This window comes from Staurois parvus, unplaced genomic scaffold (genome assembly GCF_062004578.1).
Source record: "Staurois parvus isolate SC_StPar_1 unplaced genomic scaffold, SC_StPar_1.0 ptg000394l, whole genome shotgun sequence".
Lineage (NCBI taxonomy): Eukaryota > Metazoa > Chordata > Amphibia > Anura > Ranidae > Staurois > Staurois parvus.
In genome coordinates, this window is record NW_028318190.1 from 1961123 (window position 1) to 1982175 (window position 21053).

General features: G+C 40.4%; 1 protein-coding gene across 1 annotated transcript in view; it reads left to right on the forward strand.

The window, feature by feature from the left end:
- Positions 1 to 21053, forward strand: part of RPS6KA1 (ribosomal protein S6 kinase A1) — a 225784-nt gene that overhangs the window by 200915 nt on the left and 3816 nt on the right. Inside the window, exons 14-21 of the mRNA XM_089686229.1 lie at positions 1544 to 1668; positions 1802 to 1924; positions 2742 to 2831; positions 2934 to 3092; positions 3198 to 3359; positions 14026 to 14102; positions 14940 to 15057; positions 20328 to 20465. Of these exons, the coding sequence (XP_089542355.1) occupies positions 1544 to 1668; positions 1802 to 1924; positions 2742 to 2831; positions 2934 to 3092; positions 3198 to 3359; positions 14026 to 14102; positions 14940 to 15057; positions 20328 to 20465 (992 nt within the window). The remainder of the gene's footprint in view (positions 1 to 1543; positions 1669 to 1801; positions 1925 to 2741; positions 2832 to 2933; positions 3093 to 3197; positions 3360 to 14025; positions 14103 to 14939; positions 15058 to 20327; positions 20466 to 21053) is intronic.

The following is a 21053-nucleotide window of genomic DNA, read 5'->3' on the forward strand; positions in this document are numbered from 1 at the left end:
GTTAAACTTTCTGAGTATTGGAAGGCACACTTCCAGGGTACAGAGGTCCCCCACACCAAAGTTGTGTAGTAGTAGAAATGCTCTTTGCTATGCCTATTTTTAACTGATTTATTCATACCTTAGTGAAAGAATAGACATGATGTATTAGCAATTTACATAATCAGGAATGTTCAACAGAACAAAATGATTTTTTTTTCTTCAAACAATTCATGTAAAATAAACTCTAATGAACAAAAAAACTACCTATATACTGTACATAATGAGGGTAGGATAGCAGTGTTCAGTGGAACCAACTGAATTGGGTGAATTCTGCATTACCTTTTATATACATCAGTGCCTTTGCTCATTTATCATGTAAAACATGTATTGACATCTTTATTCATATGTAATATGTGGAAGGAATGTAACACTTTAGATTTGAAAATAAAATGTTTTATGTATGTTTTAAATAGATTTACTTATATGTATGGTGCTTGTGTGTTCATTTCTTAAATTCAGAGATTTTTTTCTCTATTACTGTTCCTGCCCTCGTGTCAATCATACTGTCATTTCCTGCTTGTATTTGCATGAGGCTAATCAAGTAGTAGCAGTAGATTGCCCATGTTTACTTCAGAGCATTTGCAACACTCATTAGGAATCTCCTGACATCCACTCAGGATGGAGGCATAATTTTCTTCTCAATTACCAGACTCCAGTCCCCTCTGAATTTTTTTCAGGTTACTGAAGGGAATACAGCATTCTTTTCCATACCTGGACATTTTTGAGCAAATAATGTTATCTTTAATTAAATGGTCCTTTAAAAATGAAGGTAAAAGACTTTTGGACTTTTACCAGACTGGATAATCACATCAGCTGCAGGGTCATATTTTTCCACCAATATTCACATGTAGAAAAAAGGATGAGATATGCAAAACTCTTTACTTCAAAAATTCATGTCCACAATATACAAAAAAAAAGAGCTTTTTTGTATATTTTGGACATGAATATTTACATAAAGAGTTTTGCCCACATGCGCACGCGCCCACATGCGCACGCGCCCACATGCGCACGCGCCCACATGCGCACGCGCCCACATGCGCACGCGCACACATGCACACGCGCACACATGTACACGCGCACACGAGCACACAGGAACACACACACACAGGAACACACACACACACAGGAACACACACACACAGTAACACACACACACAGGAACACACACACACAGGAACACACACAGGAACACACGCACACAGGAACACACGCACACAGGAACACACGCACACAGGAACACACACACACAGGAACACACACACACAGGAACACACACACACAGGAACACACACACACACGAACACAGACACACAGGAACACACACACACACACGAACACACACACTATATATATTTTCATAGCTGTTCTTAAATAAACCAAAGGAACATGTAACAAATACAGCACTTCATGGCAAAGTGGGTATATATGAATCGGATATCATCCAAAATGGACAATTGCAGCTTCATGGTGTCACTTCAGATGAGTTGTCTTTTTTGTTTAACAGATTCTCCTGGAATACCCCCCAGTGCAGGAGCTCATCAGCTCTTCCGTGGATTTAGCTTTGTGGCTCCTCCTTTTGGTGGAGAAGACAGACCATCTTCTACCTCTCCTTCACTAGCTGTACCAAAGGTGACTGTTACATTTCCATATTATACCAGGTTTTCAGTTTTATAGCACTTGCCTTGTGCACATATGTGATACATTGTCTATGCTATTATTTCTGTACTTGTCTTATCTTCATTTTATTCCCTTCTTTACAAAGATGCTCAATAAGAACATTGCATTTGCTGACGTGTACACGCTGCGAGAGTCTATTGGTGTGGGGTCATACTCTGTGTGCAAGCGTTGTGTTCACAAGGGAACCAATATGGAATATGCTGTGAAGGTATTGAAAAATACTCAGCTGATGCTGTGTTGATATGGTACTTGTGTTAAAGCCCACCTTCTGCCAAAACATTGTATTTTTTTTTTTATAGCGTTGAGAAGGATCAGAGCCTATTTGGGGTTTTTATTGCTGTGTCCCTTTTGGGGAGATATCTCATAGGGTACTTTCACACTGATCAGTTTTTCAGTTAAAAAAGTGGAAGAAAAATACATCTCTTTAAATCCTATGGAACTCTTCACGCTGGTCAGTTGCATTTTTTTTTTTTTTTTTTAATGTCCAGCTTGCTGCATTTTTGGTACAAGTTTGGTGCATGTTTAAAACTGCACCAGAAAGGCACCTCTCCATTGAAATGCATTGAAAATGCATCAAAAACACACCCACGGCTGCATTTTTGGTATGTTTTTTGAATCACACGTTTCGGAAGTGAATGTTGATGTAAGGCAACCAGAAAACGCCGCAAAAATGCCCATGCGTTTTTACCGTGTTTTTTCAATGGAGCTGTGTGAAAGCAGCCTAATTAGAATGGAGAAGGGTGAGAACATTTGTGCTTTTATTTCCTGCTGATAACCACACCCCCATTTATTTCATTGGCATCAGATATTAGTAAGGGAAAAGCTCCCTAGTGAGATCACAGGCAGCAGTAAATTCTGAGAGAAGTCTTAACTTCTTCCCACTCTATTCTCCATTTTGTTTTGCGTTTTATGCAGGAATTTTAAGATACCTGTTATCTTTTTTTTTCCCCTTTTTTTTAATGTCATCACTTAACCTTTCCTCTCCTTGTATGTTTATTCTTCTGTCCATTGTCTCTCTGCTGCAGATAATTGACAAGTCCAAGAGGGATCCATCAGAAGAAATAGAGATTCTTCGCCGATATGGTCAGCATCCAAACATCATCACACTAAAGGATGTAAGTACCATGTTTGTCTATAATGTAATAAGGTATCTATTTCACATCAGCTGGAACCAGTGTTTATATCCTGATCTGGTATTTATATACAATCCCTAACAGGTATATGAAGAAGGGAATTCTATCTACCTTGTGACCGACCTTTTGAGAGGTGGAGAACTACTAGACAAGATTTTACGTCAGAAATTTTTCTCTGAGAGAGAGGCCTGTGCTGTTCTCCTTACAATTTGCAAGACTGTGGAATATCTGCACTCACAAGGCGTAAGTCATGCAGACAGTCCACAAAACTCATATCTTTCTTTGAAGATGTTAAATGTACAAGGCCTCTTGTTTTATCACAGTGCCATTTTGGTTTCTATATTACAGGTTGTTCACAGGGATCTAAAGCCAAGCAACATTCTATATGTTGATGAGTCTGGAAATCCGGAATCCATACGAATTTGCGATTTTGGGTTCGCAAAACAGCTGCGGGCGGAAAATGGATTACTAATGACCCCTTGTTACACAGCCAACTTTGTGGCCCCAGAGGTAATTAAATACATAGGATTTCTGGATGGGTATACATTTTACGTGGTTAAAGAGAAATATTGAAACTGTTAGGCTTTATCCTGTGTGTGAACTTTTAAAGTTGAAGCCAGTTCTAAAGAAGAAGCAAAATATTTAAAGCGGATTCACACTAGGTGCAGTGCGGTTTTGAGCTCCGATTTCAGTGCAAATTTAAAGTAATTGTTCAGCGCTGGTTCAGATGCAGTTCAGGACAGGATTTGAAGAGAGAAAATCATGCTGAAATCGTGTTCACAAACTAATGACGTGCAGTTTAAAAGTGGTTCCCGTAGAAGTCAATGAGCCTGAATTCACACCTGAACCGGATCGCACTGCTCATAAAACGTACAGGACACTTTTTGAATACCAGGTATCAGTCATCTCAGGGAATAGGAAATTGTGTAGTCATCAGCTACAAGTCTTGGGGGTTGTAGGGACCTAGGAAAGGAACATGGAAGTGTGAGGGGTACCACTGGTGAAAAAAAAAGGTACGAATTCCCCAAAATAGTACAAAATCTAACATTTCTTTACAGGCTAGGGGAGAGAAAATGTAAATAACTAAACTTTGGGTGAAGGTACTCTTTAAATACAACAGTAATATGCAGTTATATCTCAGACACCTTGAAAGCAATTATTTCTGTGCCATGCCTCCTTCACTACAACATGGTTACTGACAGTTTAGTTTACATACCGCAAAATAGTGGAAAATCTATTACATTGTTGAAGCAGCAATCTGTCCTAATTCAGGCCTGCTCGGCGTTGACATGCTAAGGAGGAGTAGCTATAGACAAGTTTATCTCCTAGATTGTAAGCTCCAAGGAGCAGGGCCCTCCTATCTCCCTCGTGTATTGAACTGTATTGTTGCTGTATTGTCTCCCTTTACAGTTGCAAGAAAAAGTATGTGAACCCCTTGGGATTACGTGGAGTTTTGCATGAATTGGGCATAAAATGTGCTCTGAACGTCATCTAAGTCACAACAATAGAAGAACACAGTCTGCTGAACATAATACCACACAAACATTAGATGTTGCCATGGTTTAATTGCACATAACATGTAAACATTCACAGTGCAGGGAGGAAAAAGTATGTGAGGCCCTAGCTTAATGACTTCTCCCAGAGCTAATTGGAGCCAGGAGTGAGCCAACCTTGACTCCAATCAGTGTGATGATATTGGATGTGTTGCTGACAGCTGTCCTGCCCTTAAAAAACACACACCTGTTTTGGGTTTATTGGTTTCAAGAAGCACTGTCTGATGTGAACCATGCCTCGCAGAAAAGAGCTCTTAGAAGACCTATGATCAAGAATTGTTGACTTGCATGAAGCTGGAAAGGGTTACAAAAGTATCTCCAAAAGCCTTGATGTTCATGTGTCCACGGTAAGACAGACTGTCTACAAATGGAGAAAGTTCAGCACTGTTGCTACTCTCCCTAGGCGTTTTCGTCCTGTAAAAATGACTGCAAGAGCACAGCTAAGAATGCTGCATGAGGTAAAGAAGAATCCCAGAGTGTCAGCTAAAGACCTACAGAAATCTCTGGCACATGCTGACATTTTTGTTGACACATCTACAATAAGGAAAATATTAAACAAGAATGGAGTACATGGGAGGACACCACGGAGGAAGCCATTACTGTCCAAAAAGAATATTGCAGCACGTTTGAAGTTTGCAAAAGAGCACCTGGATGTTCCACAGCACTACTGGCAAAATATACTGTGGACAGATGAAACCAAGATTGAGTTGTTTGGGAAGAACACACAACACTATGTGTGGAGAAAAAAAGGCACAGCACACCAACATCCAAAACTCATCCCCACTGTAAAACATGGCGGAGGGAGCATCATGGTTTGGGGCTGCTTTGCTGCCTCAGGGCCTGGACGGATTGTTGTCATTGATGGGAAAATGAATTCCAGAGTTTATCAAGACATTTTGCAGGAAACCGTACGACCATCTGTCCGCCAACTGAAGCTCCGCAGAGGATGGGTGATGCAACAGGACAATGACCCAAACCATACAAGTAATTCAACAAAACAATGGCTGCCACAGCACAGAATACGCCTTCTGGAGTGGCCCAGTCAGAGTCCTGACCTCAACCCAATTGAAATGCTATGGCATGACCTTAAGAGAGCGATTCACACCAGACATCCCAAGAATATTGCTACACTGAAACAGTTTTGTGAAGAGGAGTGGACCAAAATTACTCCAGATCGTTGTGCAGGTCTGATCTGCAAGTACAGGAAACGTTTGGTTGAGGTTATTGCTGCCAAAGGAGGGTCAACCAATTATTAAGTCCAAAGGTTCACATACTTTTTCCACCCTGCACTGTGAATGTTTACATGTTATGTGCAAAAAAACCATGGCAACATCTAATGTTTGTGTAGTATTATGATCAGCAGACTGTGTTCTTCTATTGTTGTGACTTAGATGACGTTCAGAGCACATTTTATGCCCAATTCATGCAAAACTCCACGTAGAGCAAACTGTTGGCACTATATAAATCCTTTTTAATAATAATAATAATAATAATAATAATAATAATAATTTCCCCATAAATGCCTTCATATTTAACAGGCATTTAAAATTGCTGAAATAGAATTTTTTTTTTTATGGCCAGTTTATACGCAGAAAATACTTCGCTAAGATATTCTTAAAAGCATTTGCTCTCTTTCAAATGTTGCTAAAATGATGCAAAAGACATTATGGCAACTTTCTGACTTAGCAAGATCCATGGGTAGTTTCAACTCAACAAGAAACTTAGAGTGAAACCCAATGTAGATTATTCCCGACTGGTGAGTTATGAAGGATTATGAATAAAAGATATGTCCATGGTACTATGGATGCATAGCTCATAAACTGCCATATCCTATGAAGACTACTCAAAAAGTAATTGCAACCAAATGGACTTTATAGGCACTTAAACATCAAAATCTTGTAAAATCTTAATACTCTTTATTGACAAATCACATAGTTACAACAAGACAAATAATGATAGTTTCTAAAACATGATGCTAAATAAGTACCACAATTCCAACATAAAGAAATTGCTCCTCAATAATTGAGATCATTTAAAATCCTACTGTTCCTAAATGACCATATAACCCGAAAGGTATCAAAAAAATCGTGTTTGTTGAAAAATGTTTGAAATCGTGTGCAGAATCGCAGTGATTTTGCCTGAGATTCAAAACACCTATATGTGAAAGGAGTCTCAGACTTTTTTTTTTTTTTTAAAAGTACCTCTTTACTGGACAAAGGTGAAACTGCGTTTTACTTGGAGTATGGAAAGGCTGAGCGTATCCAACTAGGTAGGGACTGGTCTAGCACACAAGCAAGGGAAAAGCAAAGCAACATACCAAAGTACAAATGTTAAAAATAAAACCGACAATAACAAAGTGTTAAAATTCTAACATCTGCAATACTATGTTTTTTCCACATAGGAGAGTAAGCAGCCACCTTATCATAAAAATGATACCACACAGTATAATTTTTTAGAATAAATCAGAAGCAGAGTAAAAAAAAATTTTTTAAATGAATATAGAGTATATGACAAACACCAAGTAAGAATGATCCCATAATGTGATACAGCATGAAAACGAGTATAATAAGGGTTTATTAACTTCACATATGTAATAGTAGTAAATTCCTGGATGTCAATACAAAGGCCAGTAAATCAGCTGGGTGAAACTTGGTGACTGTAAAAGCTCCAAATCTTTTAAGACACTTGATCTCTCTTCATTCTGTATTGCAGCATTGAATGCTCAGAATGACAGCTGTATGGAAGGAGTGAATGCGAGTTAAAGACCGTCATTGCTTAATGAGAACAGGAAATAAGTTGTTTCTCTCTAACCATAAGTTTATCTAAACTGAGAAAAAAGAAACCCGCTAGAAATCTTTTTTTTTTTTTTTTCCCTTGCCCAGCTTTTTACTTTTGTGCTCTTGTATGTCTCAAAATATTTTTTTTTAATTTGAGCACTCAGTTGTTTACACAGTCTCCTCATGGCCCAAATAAAATAAATTCTTTAGCTGGCTGACATATAACCAAGGTTGCAAATGTTTCAAGTTTGTTTTCCTCAGTAAGACCACGTTTTGTAAAAGGAGTCCGGTGTGGTTTCATTCAGCGGTTCAGGTGCAATTCAGGTGTGATTTTATTTTTAAAGTGTATGATACTTGAAACCGGAACCTGTCTAAAAATCTTACTTGACTGAAAATCGCACATATGTGAACCAACTGGTTCAAAGTGCATCCAATTTACATATATGTGAACCAGGGCTAATCAAAGGCTTCACTTTCTGTTGTGTTTCCAAGACAGGAAGTCAAATAAATCTCCTCAATGAAACAATGACAGCAAAATAAAAATAAAAAAAACAAAAAAAAACCAAAACTGACAGATTCTAAAGTTGGCCATAGACATATTAAAATTTGGCCAGAGGAGTAGGGATCAGAGCTTGGCTTGTCTCTGCTCGGCAAAAGTCAGGTTTTTTTTATTGAATTCTGTCGAAGGAGAATGTTGTAAAATGTTTCTCGATCAGCAGCTGAAGGCGCTGATCAGGGTATTCTGACAGCAGCGTCAGCCACTGCCAGAATACAATTTCCTGGCTTTTGGGATTCCTCAATCTACCTCCTGTGTGTAGATGGAGGAATAAGGTTCCCCCCCCCCCCAAGCCTCTGGCTGCATGCAGAATTTACCAGCTTAATCATTCTCTACTCTATCTAGAATTTAAAAAAAAAAAAGTGTTTCCTTCAAATGCACTTTAAAGAGAACTTATGCCTTCCTAAATTGTCTGGCTGATGTCCTTCAAATTCAACCTGCTAAACTCCTGTAGTTTTGGCCCAAAGGACTGAAATACAGACAACCGTTTTACCACACAAAAAAACAAAACACGCCAAACCTGATTCTTTTATTCGTTTGATTTCCCCGATCAAAATATTGTTCTGTTAACCTTTTTTAAATGCAACTTTGGTTTGAGTTTTAAGAAAAGCATCCAGTCTATAACAACCTCATTAATAGGGCCACAGCTTAACCGGTAATACTGTGAAAAGACCCTTCCCTGATTGATGTAAACTACTTCTGCATGCATATAATGTTAAAGTGAACCTGTGCTTTGCCCCCACCACTCTGGTCAGCTTCCGGAAGCAGGAAAAGTCACCTTCTAAAAGCTATGAGTTGCTTGAAATCTTGCGTACACAAGGCTATAGACGCTGCCCATGTACTATTGCTTAAAACTGAATTCCATCCTTACCTTAGTCTTGCATTGCTTTACAGGCTCCTCTCCTGTACTGAATTTGCTTATTCTGATTCAGTTCATACCCTGAACTTTTCACAGTGTGCATTCAGTTCATACCCTGAACTTTTCACAGTGTGCATTAGAATCTGTATCAATCAGACAGAACCCTCATCATTTCCTGGCTAGAGGACATTCAGCATCACCTAGCCCCTTCTTCCCTAGCCTGACTGTCAGCAACCATGAAGGTATTTCCTGACCCTTAAGCCTGGTACACACAATCAAAATATCGGACGAAAAATGCCGCTTTCATAGCGGTTGTATGATAATCTGATTATTAGTGCACAGCTTTTGTTTGGAATTATTCAAAGGGACCAACGCAAATTTTTTTGTCGTATGATACCAGATTGTACAATTTTTGCTTAATCAGTACAGTATTCATCTGAAAAAATCAATAGAACAGGACCACGCATGCTCAGAAAGAATACAGCACATTACATCACTTCTGAAGTTGTATTCTGTCGAGAATTTTTATAACTTTAATAACCTTTTCATGTTCAATATGAGACTAGCATGCAAAAACAAACAAAATGGCCGATCATTCATCCGACATTCTCATTGTGTGTACCATGCTTTTTTGTGAATGGATGTGATCCGCAGCTATACGCTGATGTAAATATGGCGGCTCCTGTTTTCCTTCTAGACTATGTGTATGTGATCTGGCAGCTAAATGCCGATCACATCCACAAGGCTGAAGTAAAAGTCCCCAGTGTCACTACTTGTGATCTCCCTGGTACATCTAGCAGTTTGGTGCCTGTCTGCATTAAATCCGTAATGGTACAGGTACTGCTTCAGCTTTCTGACCCTTTTTTTCTTTGCAAGCTCACCAGTAAATTAATTGATCACAATGATTTGCAGTGTCCAAGCTCTGTGGATGTGATTGGCAGTCAAACAGCTGCCAGTCACATGCACAAGTCTTGTGGCAAGTGTGCCTCCAACTGTTCAGCCCCACTCTGTCCTTTCTGTGTCACTGTAGCTTCTGTGACTGTCAACATTGCCTGGGGCTACTGGCACCACTGCTGCTTCCAGTGAAGAGACTGGTTTCCTGCCCCCTGGTAATCGTACTTAAAACTGAAGTTTAGTTGAAAATTTTTTTCTAGCCCTACAGCTTTATTGACCTAACCTACCAGCAATGGAGTATGTTCCACATCGTGCAGGCAGCTGGATCTTGGAGAAATCTTCACTGCAAGGTCTTCATTCTGTCTTGAAATGAAATGCAAAGGGAGTTGTTAGCTTCCAGTCTGTAAGGTGAATAAGAAAAAAAAAAAAGTTAGACAATAGACAGGGACCCGCCCCCTTCTCCCTCCCCCTGAGAAAAGTTATTTCATTGCTTTCACTACCTGTAACACAGACAGAATCCTCTCCCCCATTCATAGATCATGTTATAAGCAATGAAAGCACTTTTATCGGTGGGTCATGGGAACTTTTTCTATTGAATCTACACTGGCTTTAAAAAGTATTCATACCCCTTGAAATGTTCCACATTTTGTCATGTTACAGCCAAAAACGTAAATGTATTTTATTGGGATTTTATGTGATAGACCAACACAAAGTGGCACATAATTGTGAAGTGGAAGGGAAATGATAATTTTTTTTTTACAAGTATCTGAAAAGTGTGGTGTGCATTTGTATTCAGCCCCCCAGAGACAATGCTTTGTAGAACCACCTTTCACTGCAATTACAGCTGCAAGTCTTTTTGGGGATGTCTCTATCAGCTTTGCACATCTAGAGAGGGAAATGTCTGCCCATTCTTCTTTGCAAAATAGCTGAAACTCTGTCAGATTGGATGGATAGTGTCTGTGAACAGCAATTTGCAAGTCTTGTAACAGATTTTTAATTAGATTTAGGTCTGGACTTTGACTGGGCCACTCTAACACATGAATATGCTTTGATCTAAACCATTCCATTGTAGCTCTGGCTGTATGTTTAGGTTAGTTGTCCTGATGGAAGGTGAACCTCCACCCCAGTCTCAAGTCTTTTGCAGACTTTAACAGGTTTGCCCTGTATTTGGCTCCATCTGTCTTCCCATCAACTCTGACCAACTTTCCTGTCCCATCTGAAGAAAAGCATCCCCACAACATGATGCTGCTGCCACCACCATGTTTCACGGTGGGGATGGTGTGTTCAGGGTGATGTGCAGTGTTCGTTTTCCGCCACAGACAACATTTTGCTTTTAGGCCAAAAAGTTAAATTTTGGTCTCATGTGACCAGAGCACCTTCTTCCACATGTTTGCTGTGTCCCCCACATTGCTTCTTGTAAACTGCAAACGGGACTTCTTATGGCTTTCTTTGAGCAATTGCTTTCTGCTTGCCACCCATCCAGAAAAGCCAGATTTGAGTCTCTATTTACTAATTAGGTGACTTCTGAAGACAATTGGTTCCACTAGATTTTAGTTAGGGTTATCGGAGTGAGGGTGCATTCAAACTTGAGCATTTTGAAGCTTGAAGCTCCAAAAAAGCTCAAACTTAAAAAAAAATCAATTGTTCTCTATCAATTGTTCACTCCTGATCACACAGACAGGCACCATAGAGAACAATTGATTTATGATTGAGCATTTTTGGAGCTAAGGGCTTCAAGCTACAAAACACTCAGTTGTGAATGCAGCCTAAAGTGGGCTGAATACAAATGCACACCAAATTTTTATGATACAGATTTTTATTTGTAAAATATTTTGAAAATCATTTACCATTTTTCTTCCATTTCACAATTATGTGCCACTTTGTGTTGATCTATCACATAAAATCCCAATAAAATACATTTACCTTTTTTGGTTGTAACATGACAAAATGTGGAAAATTTCAAGGGGTATCAATACATTTTCAAGGCACTGTAGCTTGGAGACCCAAAGTTAACTCCCTGCACGCCAAAACCTCTTGAGACAGGAAAAGGATGGGGCTTCCCTGCAGTGAAGATTTCTACAGGATCCAGCTTCTTCCACAAGGATGGACATTACTTCATTATTGGTCAGTTAGGTCAATAAAGCTGTAGGTCTAAAATTTTTAGCTAAACCTCTGTTTTAAATTAAAAAAAAAAAAGTAATAAAAAAGATAAACAATTAAAGTAGGACTAGGCAATATGTGCTTCATTTTGTATAGAGTAAGGGAGGGTTATAACCCGTTAGTTTATTTTTTTGTCATCGTGTCCCATTGCAGAGATTTACCTTCCTATCCCATAGCCAAGACAGCAAGTGAGAGAATTCCTGCAAATGAAGAGAATTCCTTGGGGACCTCAAGGTCACCAGAACTAGTGTTCCATTAGAAAATGTCCCCTCTTATTACTTTTCTGGGGACAACCCAAAATTTGAGGTTTCTTTGACTTTCATTTTTGATGATAATGGTAAACAGGAGAAAAATGAGGATGAATCTCTCTAACAAGGGCACAGACAGCAATAAAAACTTGACAGGGTTTCTAATCCACCTCTACTCTGTCCAAAACTAAAAAAAAAAAAAAAGTTTGCCCTTAGTTATACTTTAAACACACACACACTGTACAATATAATTGACCTGTATACAACTATTGCACTACAAATATTACTTATCCCCAAACACATTAGATGTATAGGAAAAATGTAGTCTGGATTTACACATTTGCACTGTTGTGTGGTACTTTAACACATACATGTTAATGCAAAAAACACACACAGGAGGGTGTAAACGCCCAGCACACAATGCGTCATGAAATTCCATTCATTTTGAATGAGTTGCCAGCGCTCCATAACGCAGGTAAAAAATTGCATAACTTTTTTTTTTTTCTTCAACTACATAGTGAATCACAACACGACATGTGCGTTGTGGTGCACTTCAGTACAAGCATGTTGCTCACTGCTGTCTTAGGGCTTGTGTATACTGGTAACGCACTCCAAAGAGTAAACCATGGTCGCTTTTCAGAGGATGTTTGACAGGCAGTAAGGAGGTGTTTTGTCGTCTACTCCCTGCCTGTTTTGACCCCTAAAAACGTGCACCACCACACCACATGGCATCACAGCCACTACAGCTGGACCCCCCCTTACCAATCGCAAGTTCAAAGAAGGCCTTAGAATGCTGGGGTGCCTTTCAGGGCAAAGTGACAGTGGCTATTAAAGGCTAAGTTCACCTTTTGGAACATGTTACATGTTCCACCCATTTATGGGGTGGAACTTGTTCCAGTTCCTTCCGCCAGTTCAGGCAATCCCCCCTCTGTGTGACATTGGGCAGGGATCTGCTCCCCACACCTGCTGTCATTATTTGAAAAGAGCATAGGTGTGCAGGACTCTGCCCACACAGCTGCCTTATTCATTCTCAGTTGCCTGTGAATTAATGAACTATAAGTGCCATCAGCCACTGCGGCTGATGGCTTGTAGTTCTGAATAAACTGCGAGGGGGGCCGATGAGCCTTCACGTACTTCATTCACAAGCCCTGCTGCTTTCAAACAGCCTTTATGAAGGTTCAAGCAGAAAGTTGTATGGCTTGTCTACAGAAGCCTGACTTTGCACCCCCTATATACTGATCATGGGTGCAAGGCTTTCCAGGCTCCTGCAGGAAACAAAAATACACTTTTTTTTTCTGCAAAAATTTGTCCATTTATTGTTTTCTGGAAAGGTGAACTTATCCTCCGTGACTCACCTCTCACTAGGACTGAGCACCCTCACGAGAGTGGGATGACGTCACCACTCCCTCTAGGCTCCAACGTTAATCAACACCTGGTATTTTTACTGTGGAAGAAGAAGCAGCGGGGATTTCTGAAATTGTGTGGCTCAGAGTGAACTTTTCAGACATTTTCACTTTGTCTAGTATCTCTATAATATGTGTTAATGTTTGTGTGTAATTGTGCATTATGTTAAAGCAGCTCATTCATTTTAAACAGAGTACAAACTCTGGACTTTTGTTCCAGTGCAGCTCATTGCAATATGCAGATTGTTTTTAACTGTGCATTGTTGTAAACTAATGCATTGAGGTGTGCTGGCAAGGTGCCATTGAAAATTATTGGCACTACATCTCACTAGGCTGTGGATCATCCACTAATTACTGCATGTGTGAAGTCAGCCTCAAGTTTAGTTTTTTTGCTTAAGCTGCTTATTTAGTTTTGTGTTCCTTGCTTTGATAAACATGTGAGAAGTACAGAACAGTAGCACTACCTTTTTATTTCTACAGGTCCTGTGCTTTCAGTAGTCCTGTGGGGGACTTTTACTAACTTTAAAAACTTTAAATGAAAAATTGAAAATGGCAAAAACATAAAAAATAGACTGGCCACCTGAGGTGAAAATGGGAGACATGGCCTTGGCAAAGAAAGGGTTAATACATTTTATGTTATTGAACTGGAACAAGTACGCATATTAGGTCTGACTTCACTTTGATTTTTTAAGTGAACTGATGCACTTTATTAAAATCTATTCCTAGGTATTGAAGAGGCAGGGATATGACGAAGGATGTGACATTTGGAGTCTGGGAATCCTTCTCTATACAATGCTGGCAGGGTAAGTGCACATACATGCATCATAGCAATGTACGGCAGGTCAGTCAATCTGCAAGCTGCTTTTCTGGCGAAGAAGGCGTGACATCTGCTATTCACAACCATGAGATCATGTAAAAAGCTACATAACATAAGTTAACTCCTATGTTAAATGTGCTTGCACCAATACCTTAATATATTTTGTTCCTGTGCTTTCATGCCTTTCAATGCTTTCATAGAAAAGTAAGAAAGAACTTTAGTATCAGAGAAGCAGACTTGTGTGAAAGTGGCAGAGCTAGGAATTAAAGCAGAGCTCCACCCAAAAGGGGAAGTTCCACTTTAAGCCTTCGTCCCCCACTCTCCATTAAGCATTGGCACCTTTGGGGAGTGGGTACCCTAATTTGACAGGTTCCCACTTCTGCTGCGATCGCCTAGGCGATCGGAAGCGGAAGGTGTCCTCCCCCCTCCCCGTACTCTTCTAGGATATGTGACAGGTCCCAGAAGACTACGGGCCATTAACAAAGCGCAGCAGTTCTCGCACATGCACAGTGGGCATCTAGCTGTGAAGCCGCAAGCTGTCACAGCCGGGTGCCCACACTAAAGATGCCGGCGCCAGGGAAAGAAGACTGCCGGTGAAACCAGCAGTGGTGAGGACCGAGGGACAGCACAGTGTCTGTATTTTAAAAGTCAGCAGCTACAGTTTTTGTAGCTGCTGACTTATTTTTTTCTTTTCAGGTGGAACTCTGCTTTAAATTGGTTTCTTAAAACCCAAATACTCTGGGGTTTTTTGTGAAATTATTCAATAAAATGATAACATAAGCAGAAGTGATTGTAGTCTAACTTTTCTCTTGCATATCTGCAGATATACACCATTTGCCAATGGCCCAGAAGACACACCAGATGAGATCTTGGCACGGATTGGCAGTGGAAAGTTTACCTTGAAAGGGGGTAACTGGAACACCGTGTCGGACTCTGCAAAGGTACAGTGCAATTAAAGAGTTTAATCTCTTTATAACCATCGGACTATGAAATTCTCTGGCCAAGGAGGTAGAGGTGGTTATCTGTATTCCTAAATTAAAGTTGCACTTGGTGTCGTTCAAATTAGAAATATAGAATGAGGGCGCTTTACCAGTAGAGTGATGTATGCAATGAATATGATTAACACATTGTCACGTTATCCTACTTTGAGGATACATTGGCGGCCACATCATAGTTTCTTTGATTTAGTCTTCTTCTAGATCAAAAATATTAGAATGTATCTCAAGCAGATACTACAATGCTTACTCCACACATTGCTTGTATTTTATGATTCAGCCATGTTTTCTACATAATACAGCTGAGTTCATGGAGATGCTGCCAGTCACATGACTTTGACAGGCCATGTGACTGTGCTATTCTTCTACTGACATTATTTTCCCATTCACTAATTTGGATGGTGCTTCACTTTCTTCAGTGTCTCAAAGAAATCAAAGTGAAGGGCACATTTGTAGCAAAGTTATAATTTTGTTGTGTGTAGCTGACTTTTAACACAGTCCCCATCCTTAGTCCACATCCTTCTGACCTGTTTTGCCCCTCCTAGGGCCTTATGATAGTGGTCTAAGTGCAGCAACTGTGTCAACAGCCAGCTACAAATAGTAAACTTACCAGTGGGAGTCTCTTGGAGTGTGGCCTCGGTTTTTGATTTTTGCTATATATATACACCAAGCTGGGCAAGCTCCTGAGACCTTCGCCTGGAGCAGTAGACTTTCTAGGAAGATGTATTCGTAGCTTGGAGCAGTGCAGACTTTAGGAATTTAAAAATTCTGTACTTTTTTGTAATCTAGAATGCTGCATTAAAGTGAACATTTTTACCTCTCCTGTATTTTAATGATGAATACTTGAAATGAAAGTCCAGGTCCACCCTTCATCTTTAGCACACATGCCAATGTATTCACATACCTTCCATTGACTAACTTTCACAAAAAAACCAAGGGGAGAATATTTTGCACATGTCGATTGGGTCATAGTCAAAAATCTCTAGATCAAAACTGGGAATCAGAATGTCTTTTTTTAGAGTTTTTATACAGGGAATAAATAAAGGAGCCTTGGGTAGTTCTGTGTATTCTACTGGGTTAGTGTTTATGCCTTTGACCTTGCACACATGGACATTAGGGAACGGAGAGTGGTGGGTTGCACTTCCTTTTAATGGCTGACTGCTTCCCAAAAGAGTCAGCATAACCTGGATGTGTACTGTGTTCTCAGAGTCTCCCATATAAAACAATGGAACATGGCTGAGGCCATTTATAAGCACTTAGAAACTGAATTAATGGACACTTTTATTCTAAATCTTTAGACCAGCTAAGGGTGGCAGCGGCTATACATTACTCAATTGGCTATATATTATACAATGGACCTCCCTCATTGAGCATTATTTGATTAGATATGTACAATATATATGGAACTTTTTCCTCTGTCACTCATTTAGGAACACAGCTTGAATTAAAGTATCTATAAACAACTAATTCAGTTTAAAATATAAATAAAAGGCTAAACAAACATTTGTGTATACCTTTTTCTTCCCTGTTTTATAAATTATCACATTCCCTCTAAGTTCCTTAAGCTCTTTATTCAGCCGTGAACAGAAAGGTGGGGATGAGAAACAGCAGTACACTGATCTTCACAATGAATGGCTGTGCAGGGGGCGTGTGCGCAGAAGTGTCATCATTGGAGGAGAGCACACGGAGTTTCCTGCACAGCTAGAGAACTGAGCATGGTGCAATCTCCTCCTTAATATAAAAGCAGAGGGATTGGCCAGGACACCAGGGATTTCACACAAAGGAAGCAATACAAAGTGAACAGGATGCTTTTTCATACAAGTACATGATACAGCAGGCACATATCCAACATATGACATGTTGGGTTTACATATTAAGCAACCTATGCCACCTATACTGCCTCCTACAGGAGAAATTGACCCTAAGGTACATAGAAAATGGAAAGGCGTGCACGCACACACATTTTTGTTTACTATGTTCATTTCCAGTCTGCTATATTTTTTCTAAACTTGTACTGGCTACTGGTAGATTTGGGCAAAGAACTGGAGATCTTGGAAGTCTCTCCAGTTGGCTAAGGAGCACGGGTTTTCTCTGTTCGTTTAAACTGGTTTGCTCTCTGCAATGGTCCTGTGGTCTGCAGAGAGAGTCTTGAGGTCAGACCAGTATATTTGGGGATCCCCTGCTGAGTTATTAGGTCCAGTGCTGAATCAGTTCTCCTTTCCCAGTCTGGGTTGCCCAAATTGTGCATCTGAATTTCCCTCTGCTCCTTCAGGACTTTTACTACTGCAGATTTATTGAACTAGTGCGTGCATGCGCTCAGCCTCTCCTCCAGCCATGTGCACCCAGGGACACAGCCTGGTGGTTTCTGCAGTCTGCCTGCCATGTCTACCCACCCACATACCCACGTCACCCAGCTCAGCTCCATGAGTATTTCGGGGGGGGGGGGGCGTCGAATAGTTCTTTTTCACACTATAGAAACGCAGTCCAGATGCGTTTCCGCATGCACCTTTTTTTATTCCAGCTAATTTTTTCCCCTCATTTTCTTCAATTTAAATAGGGACATGTGCGTCCCAGTGCGTTTTTGGTGCATTTTTACCGCATTCCAGTACAGTTCTGTGCAGAAACATTGCATCCTGTTCTACTTTTGTCTCTGCAACCGGAACGCACTGGAGCTGCAAGCACTGGTGTGAACTATGACATTGACCACCATATAACCTACTTTCTATGCATTTTGGATGCCGAAAAAAGGCAACTGAAACACATGTAGTGTGAACTGGCCCTAAAGAGCCAACAATGCCTGGTACTAGACAGGAGGGCGGTCACCATATGGGGCCCAATTCAGGACTAAATTTACTTTTATCCTTTGGTGCAAATTCCTCTCCTTGCCTCACAGCTGATATATGTCCTACTGTTTTGCAGGGATTTATGATTCCATGCAACTTGTTGCTCCCTATCAACACAAAAGTTTAATATGCCCACCACTGCCCTCTCCAGTAGAATCTGACCTAGAGATCAATTTTACAGTGCTGTAAAATTTGTTCAATGTCTGTTTACTCGATTTTAGTGAAAATGTATTATTTTACTGAAAATTGGGTATTATATTGTGTTTGTGTGCATTATTTTCTAGGCTTTCTTTATTTTTTCACCTGGTGATCTAGTAAGTGTGTTGTTTTATATATTTAACACTGACAGGGGTGCTTACAATGGTCAGCTTTTATTTATGTAAATATTAATACAAAAAGGAACAAAGCTATTGCTGTAACCTTTAAAAGTGTTAGCTTCTGCTTGGTTTCAATTTGTTAGTGTGTCTAAATATGCTAGTTCTAATACTAGACTGACAATGCTGCTGCCCAAAGGTGTCTCTGCTGCTCCTTCAGCCAGAGTGTAGGCACACTAATACAGGGGGTGTGTTACTGGTCAGATCATCAGGTGAAAAAGAAGGGGAAAAATATAAACCCCCCCCCCTCAAAAAACAATGCAGCCACCATGTATAATAGATTGGTAAACGGCAGTATATTACATTTTTGACTTTGGGTTCAATCCCACTGGAACCTCTTCACGCTGCACCTCCTGGCCCTTTTAGAAGTTTCTGAGGCAGGGCAGGGTTTATGATCATGTGACTGCCATGATTTGCTGTCACAAGCGTCGCATGATCGGAAAGGTAGTGTTTGGGAACTTACTGTTAGGGGCCGGTAACTGTGCTTGGAGCACTCAGGACACATGGTTTTCTACATTCGGTTATGCAAATATGCGTTTTGTCGGCACAAAGGGGTTTAGCAGACTCTCCTAATCGTGGAATATGGGTTGGAGTCTTAAATCCGATAATTCCACAGCTGTGGCTTACATCAACCATCAGGGGGGGCACCAGAAGTGTTGCAGCAGTGACGGAGGTTGACTCTATCCAGTCCTGGTTGGGAGCAATCTCCATGTTGCCCATTCTTGGTATAGAGTGCTGGCAGGCAGATATCTTCTGGATCTGGGGAAATATTCTCTTCCTAAAGAGGTGTTTTGGTACATATGCGTGCATTGGGGGACGGATGTGGATTTGTCAGCTTCTTGGTTCAACAAGAAACAGAACAAATTTGGCTGCAGGATGTAGGACCCAACCATGGATGCAGCAGATGCCCGGGTGGCCCTGTAGTATCAGTAGGCCTGAGCTATGTCTTCACTGAAAATTCAACCTTCACTACTTCAAAAGATAAAAGCCAAGGGCATTGCAGCCATTCTCCAAGTGTGGTATACTGACTTCCTCCATCTGTTAGCCGTTTTTGTGGACTGATCTTCCACCTTGCTTCTCATATGCTGGCTTTGACAACCTGGCTACTCAAACCCAAAGTTCTGAGAAACAAGGACATTTTGGACTCGGTGATCCTGATCCTGCTTAGAACTTGTAAATCTACTTCCTGCAATTTTTGTCTGGTGTGGCTCTCTGGGGGTCTTTGGTCTGAGTCTCTGGGAGTTTTTCCAAGTGCCTTATCATGGACCATAGTATTTCTTTCCTTCAGATGTGGGTAGAGCAGCACTTGGCCCCTAGTACCATTAAAGGTCAGTTGTCTGCCCTGTCTGTTCTTTTTCAACATCCTCTGGCTAATAATTTGCTAATTTGTGCTTTCTGTTAAGGGGTTACATATGTCGTTTCCCATGTTAGTCCTTAACTCCAACCGTGGTGTTTAAATCTTGTAATGTTATAGGGAGTCCCATTTTATCTTGCATAAATAACTTCGGGGGGTGGTTTTCAGTTTATGTGCCTAATGTTTATTTTTCCTGTATGTGAATGTCAATAGTCATTCGACTTGATAAAGGGATTTTACTGTGAGTACAAAAATCCTATTTTTCTAATGAGGAAAGGGGCCAATATACATTGGGTTGACCTTTTGTGTTCCCTGCAAGGTCCATTTTAAATTTAATGGAGTTCAAGGTACAAGTGGGAGCCTCTAAGCAGCGTAATAGTGATATTTGTTGATCTAGGAGGTGGGATTAAGGATAGCAATGCAAACATATACTTCAACAAGTTGTAATTTATGATGTTGCATTTATTTTAATAAAAAAAATCTGCACATATAAAGCTGCCAGGCTGTGCCGGACAATAAAATTTTGAGTGACTGGTCTACAATACTCCTTTCTTTGCACATGTGCTACATGTATATTAGATTCTGCACTTATTTGTAAACCTTGTATAAGACTGTATATTCTAACATTCATGGGTCCTCTTACAGGACTTGGTTTCGCGCATGCTGCATGTGGATCCCCACTGCCGGCTCACTGCCCGTCAAGTTCTGCACCATGAATGGATCACAAAACGAGACTTACTACCTCAGAGCCATCTTAACCGGCAAGATGCACAGTTGGTAAAGGTGAGTGTCATCTTGTTTCACAATTCTCTTCCCAGCTACTGCATTGCAGTAAGCTTCTAATATGAGAACAGGATGCAAGGTACAGAAAGCTTTCAAGATTATAAAAATAAAACTAATTTTATTTTGCTACTAGAGGTTTGAGTGTAGGGCTTAGTCTTTTCAACAGCCAACTCCCTGTCCTGTGAGAGTAGCTTCCTAGCCAATAAGGTCAGCCTCATTGGAGAGGGTAATGACTGTGTTCCAGGTTTAGTCCTGAAGTCTAGGAAGTCAGGCCCCAGTAACAAGATGCTACTGTTAGAGCAACATAGAAGTGTGTTCTCACAAACAAAAGTAATAGCAGGAATGTTTGGTGTCTGCTCTTAGGAAGGTCATTCACTTTTAAAAGTCTAAAATAGCTGACCAGTTTCAAGGCACTTAAAGTGGTTGTAAATCCCTACCTATACTCAGTGAAGTGACTGGTCTCCTGTGATACACAGAGATGAAACAAATCCTCATATAAGTTGTACCTGTCTATCTGCAGCGTCCTTTCCCCTACATCCGTTCAAAGTGCAGAACTTACACAGGATCTCTAAGCTCTGAAAAGCAGGG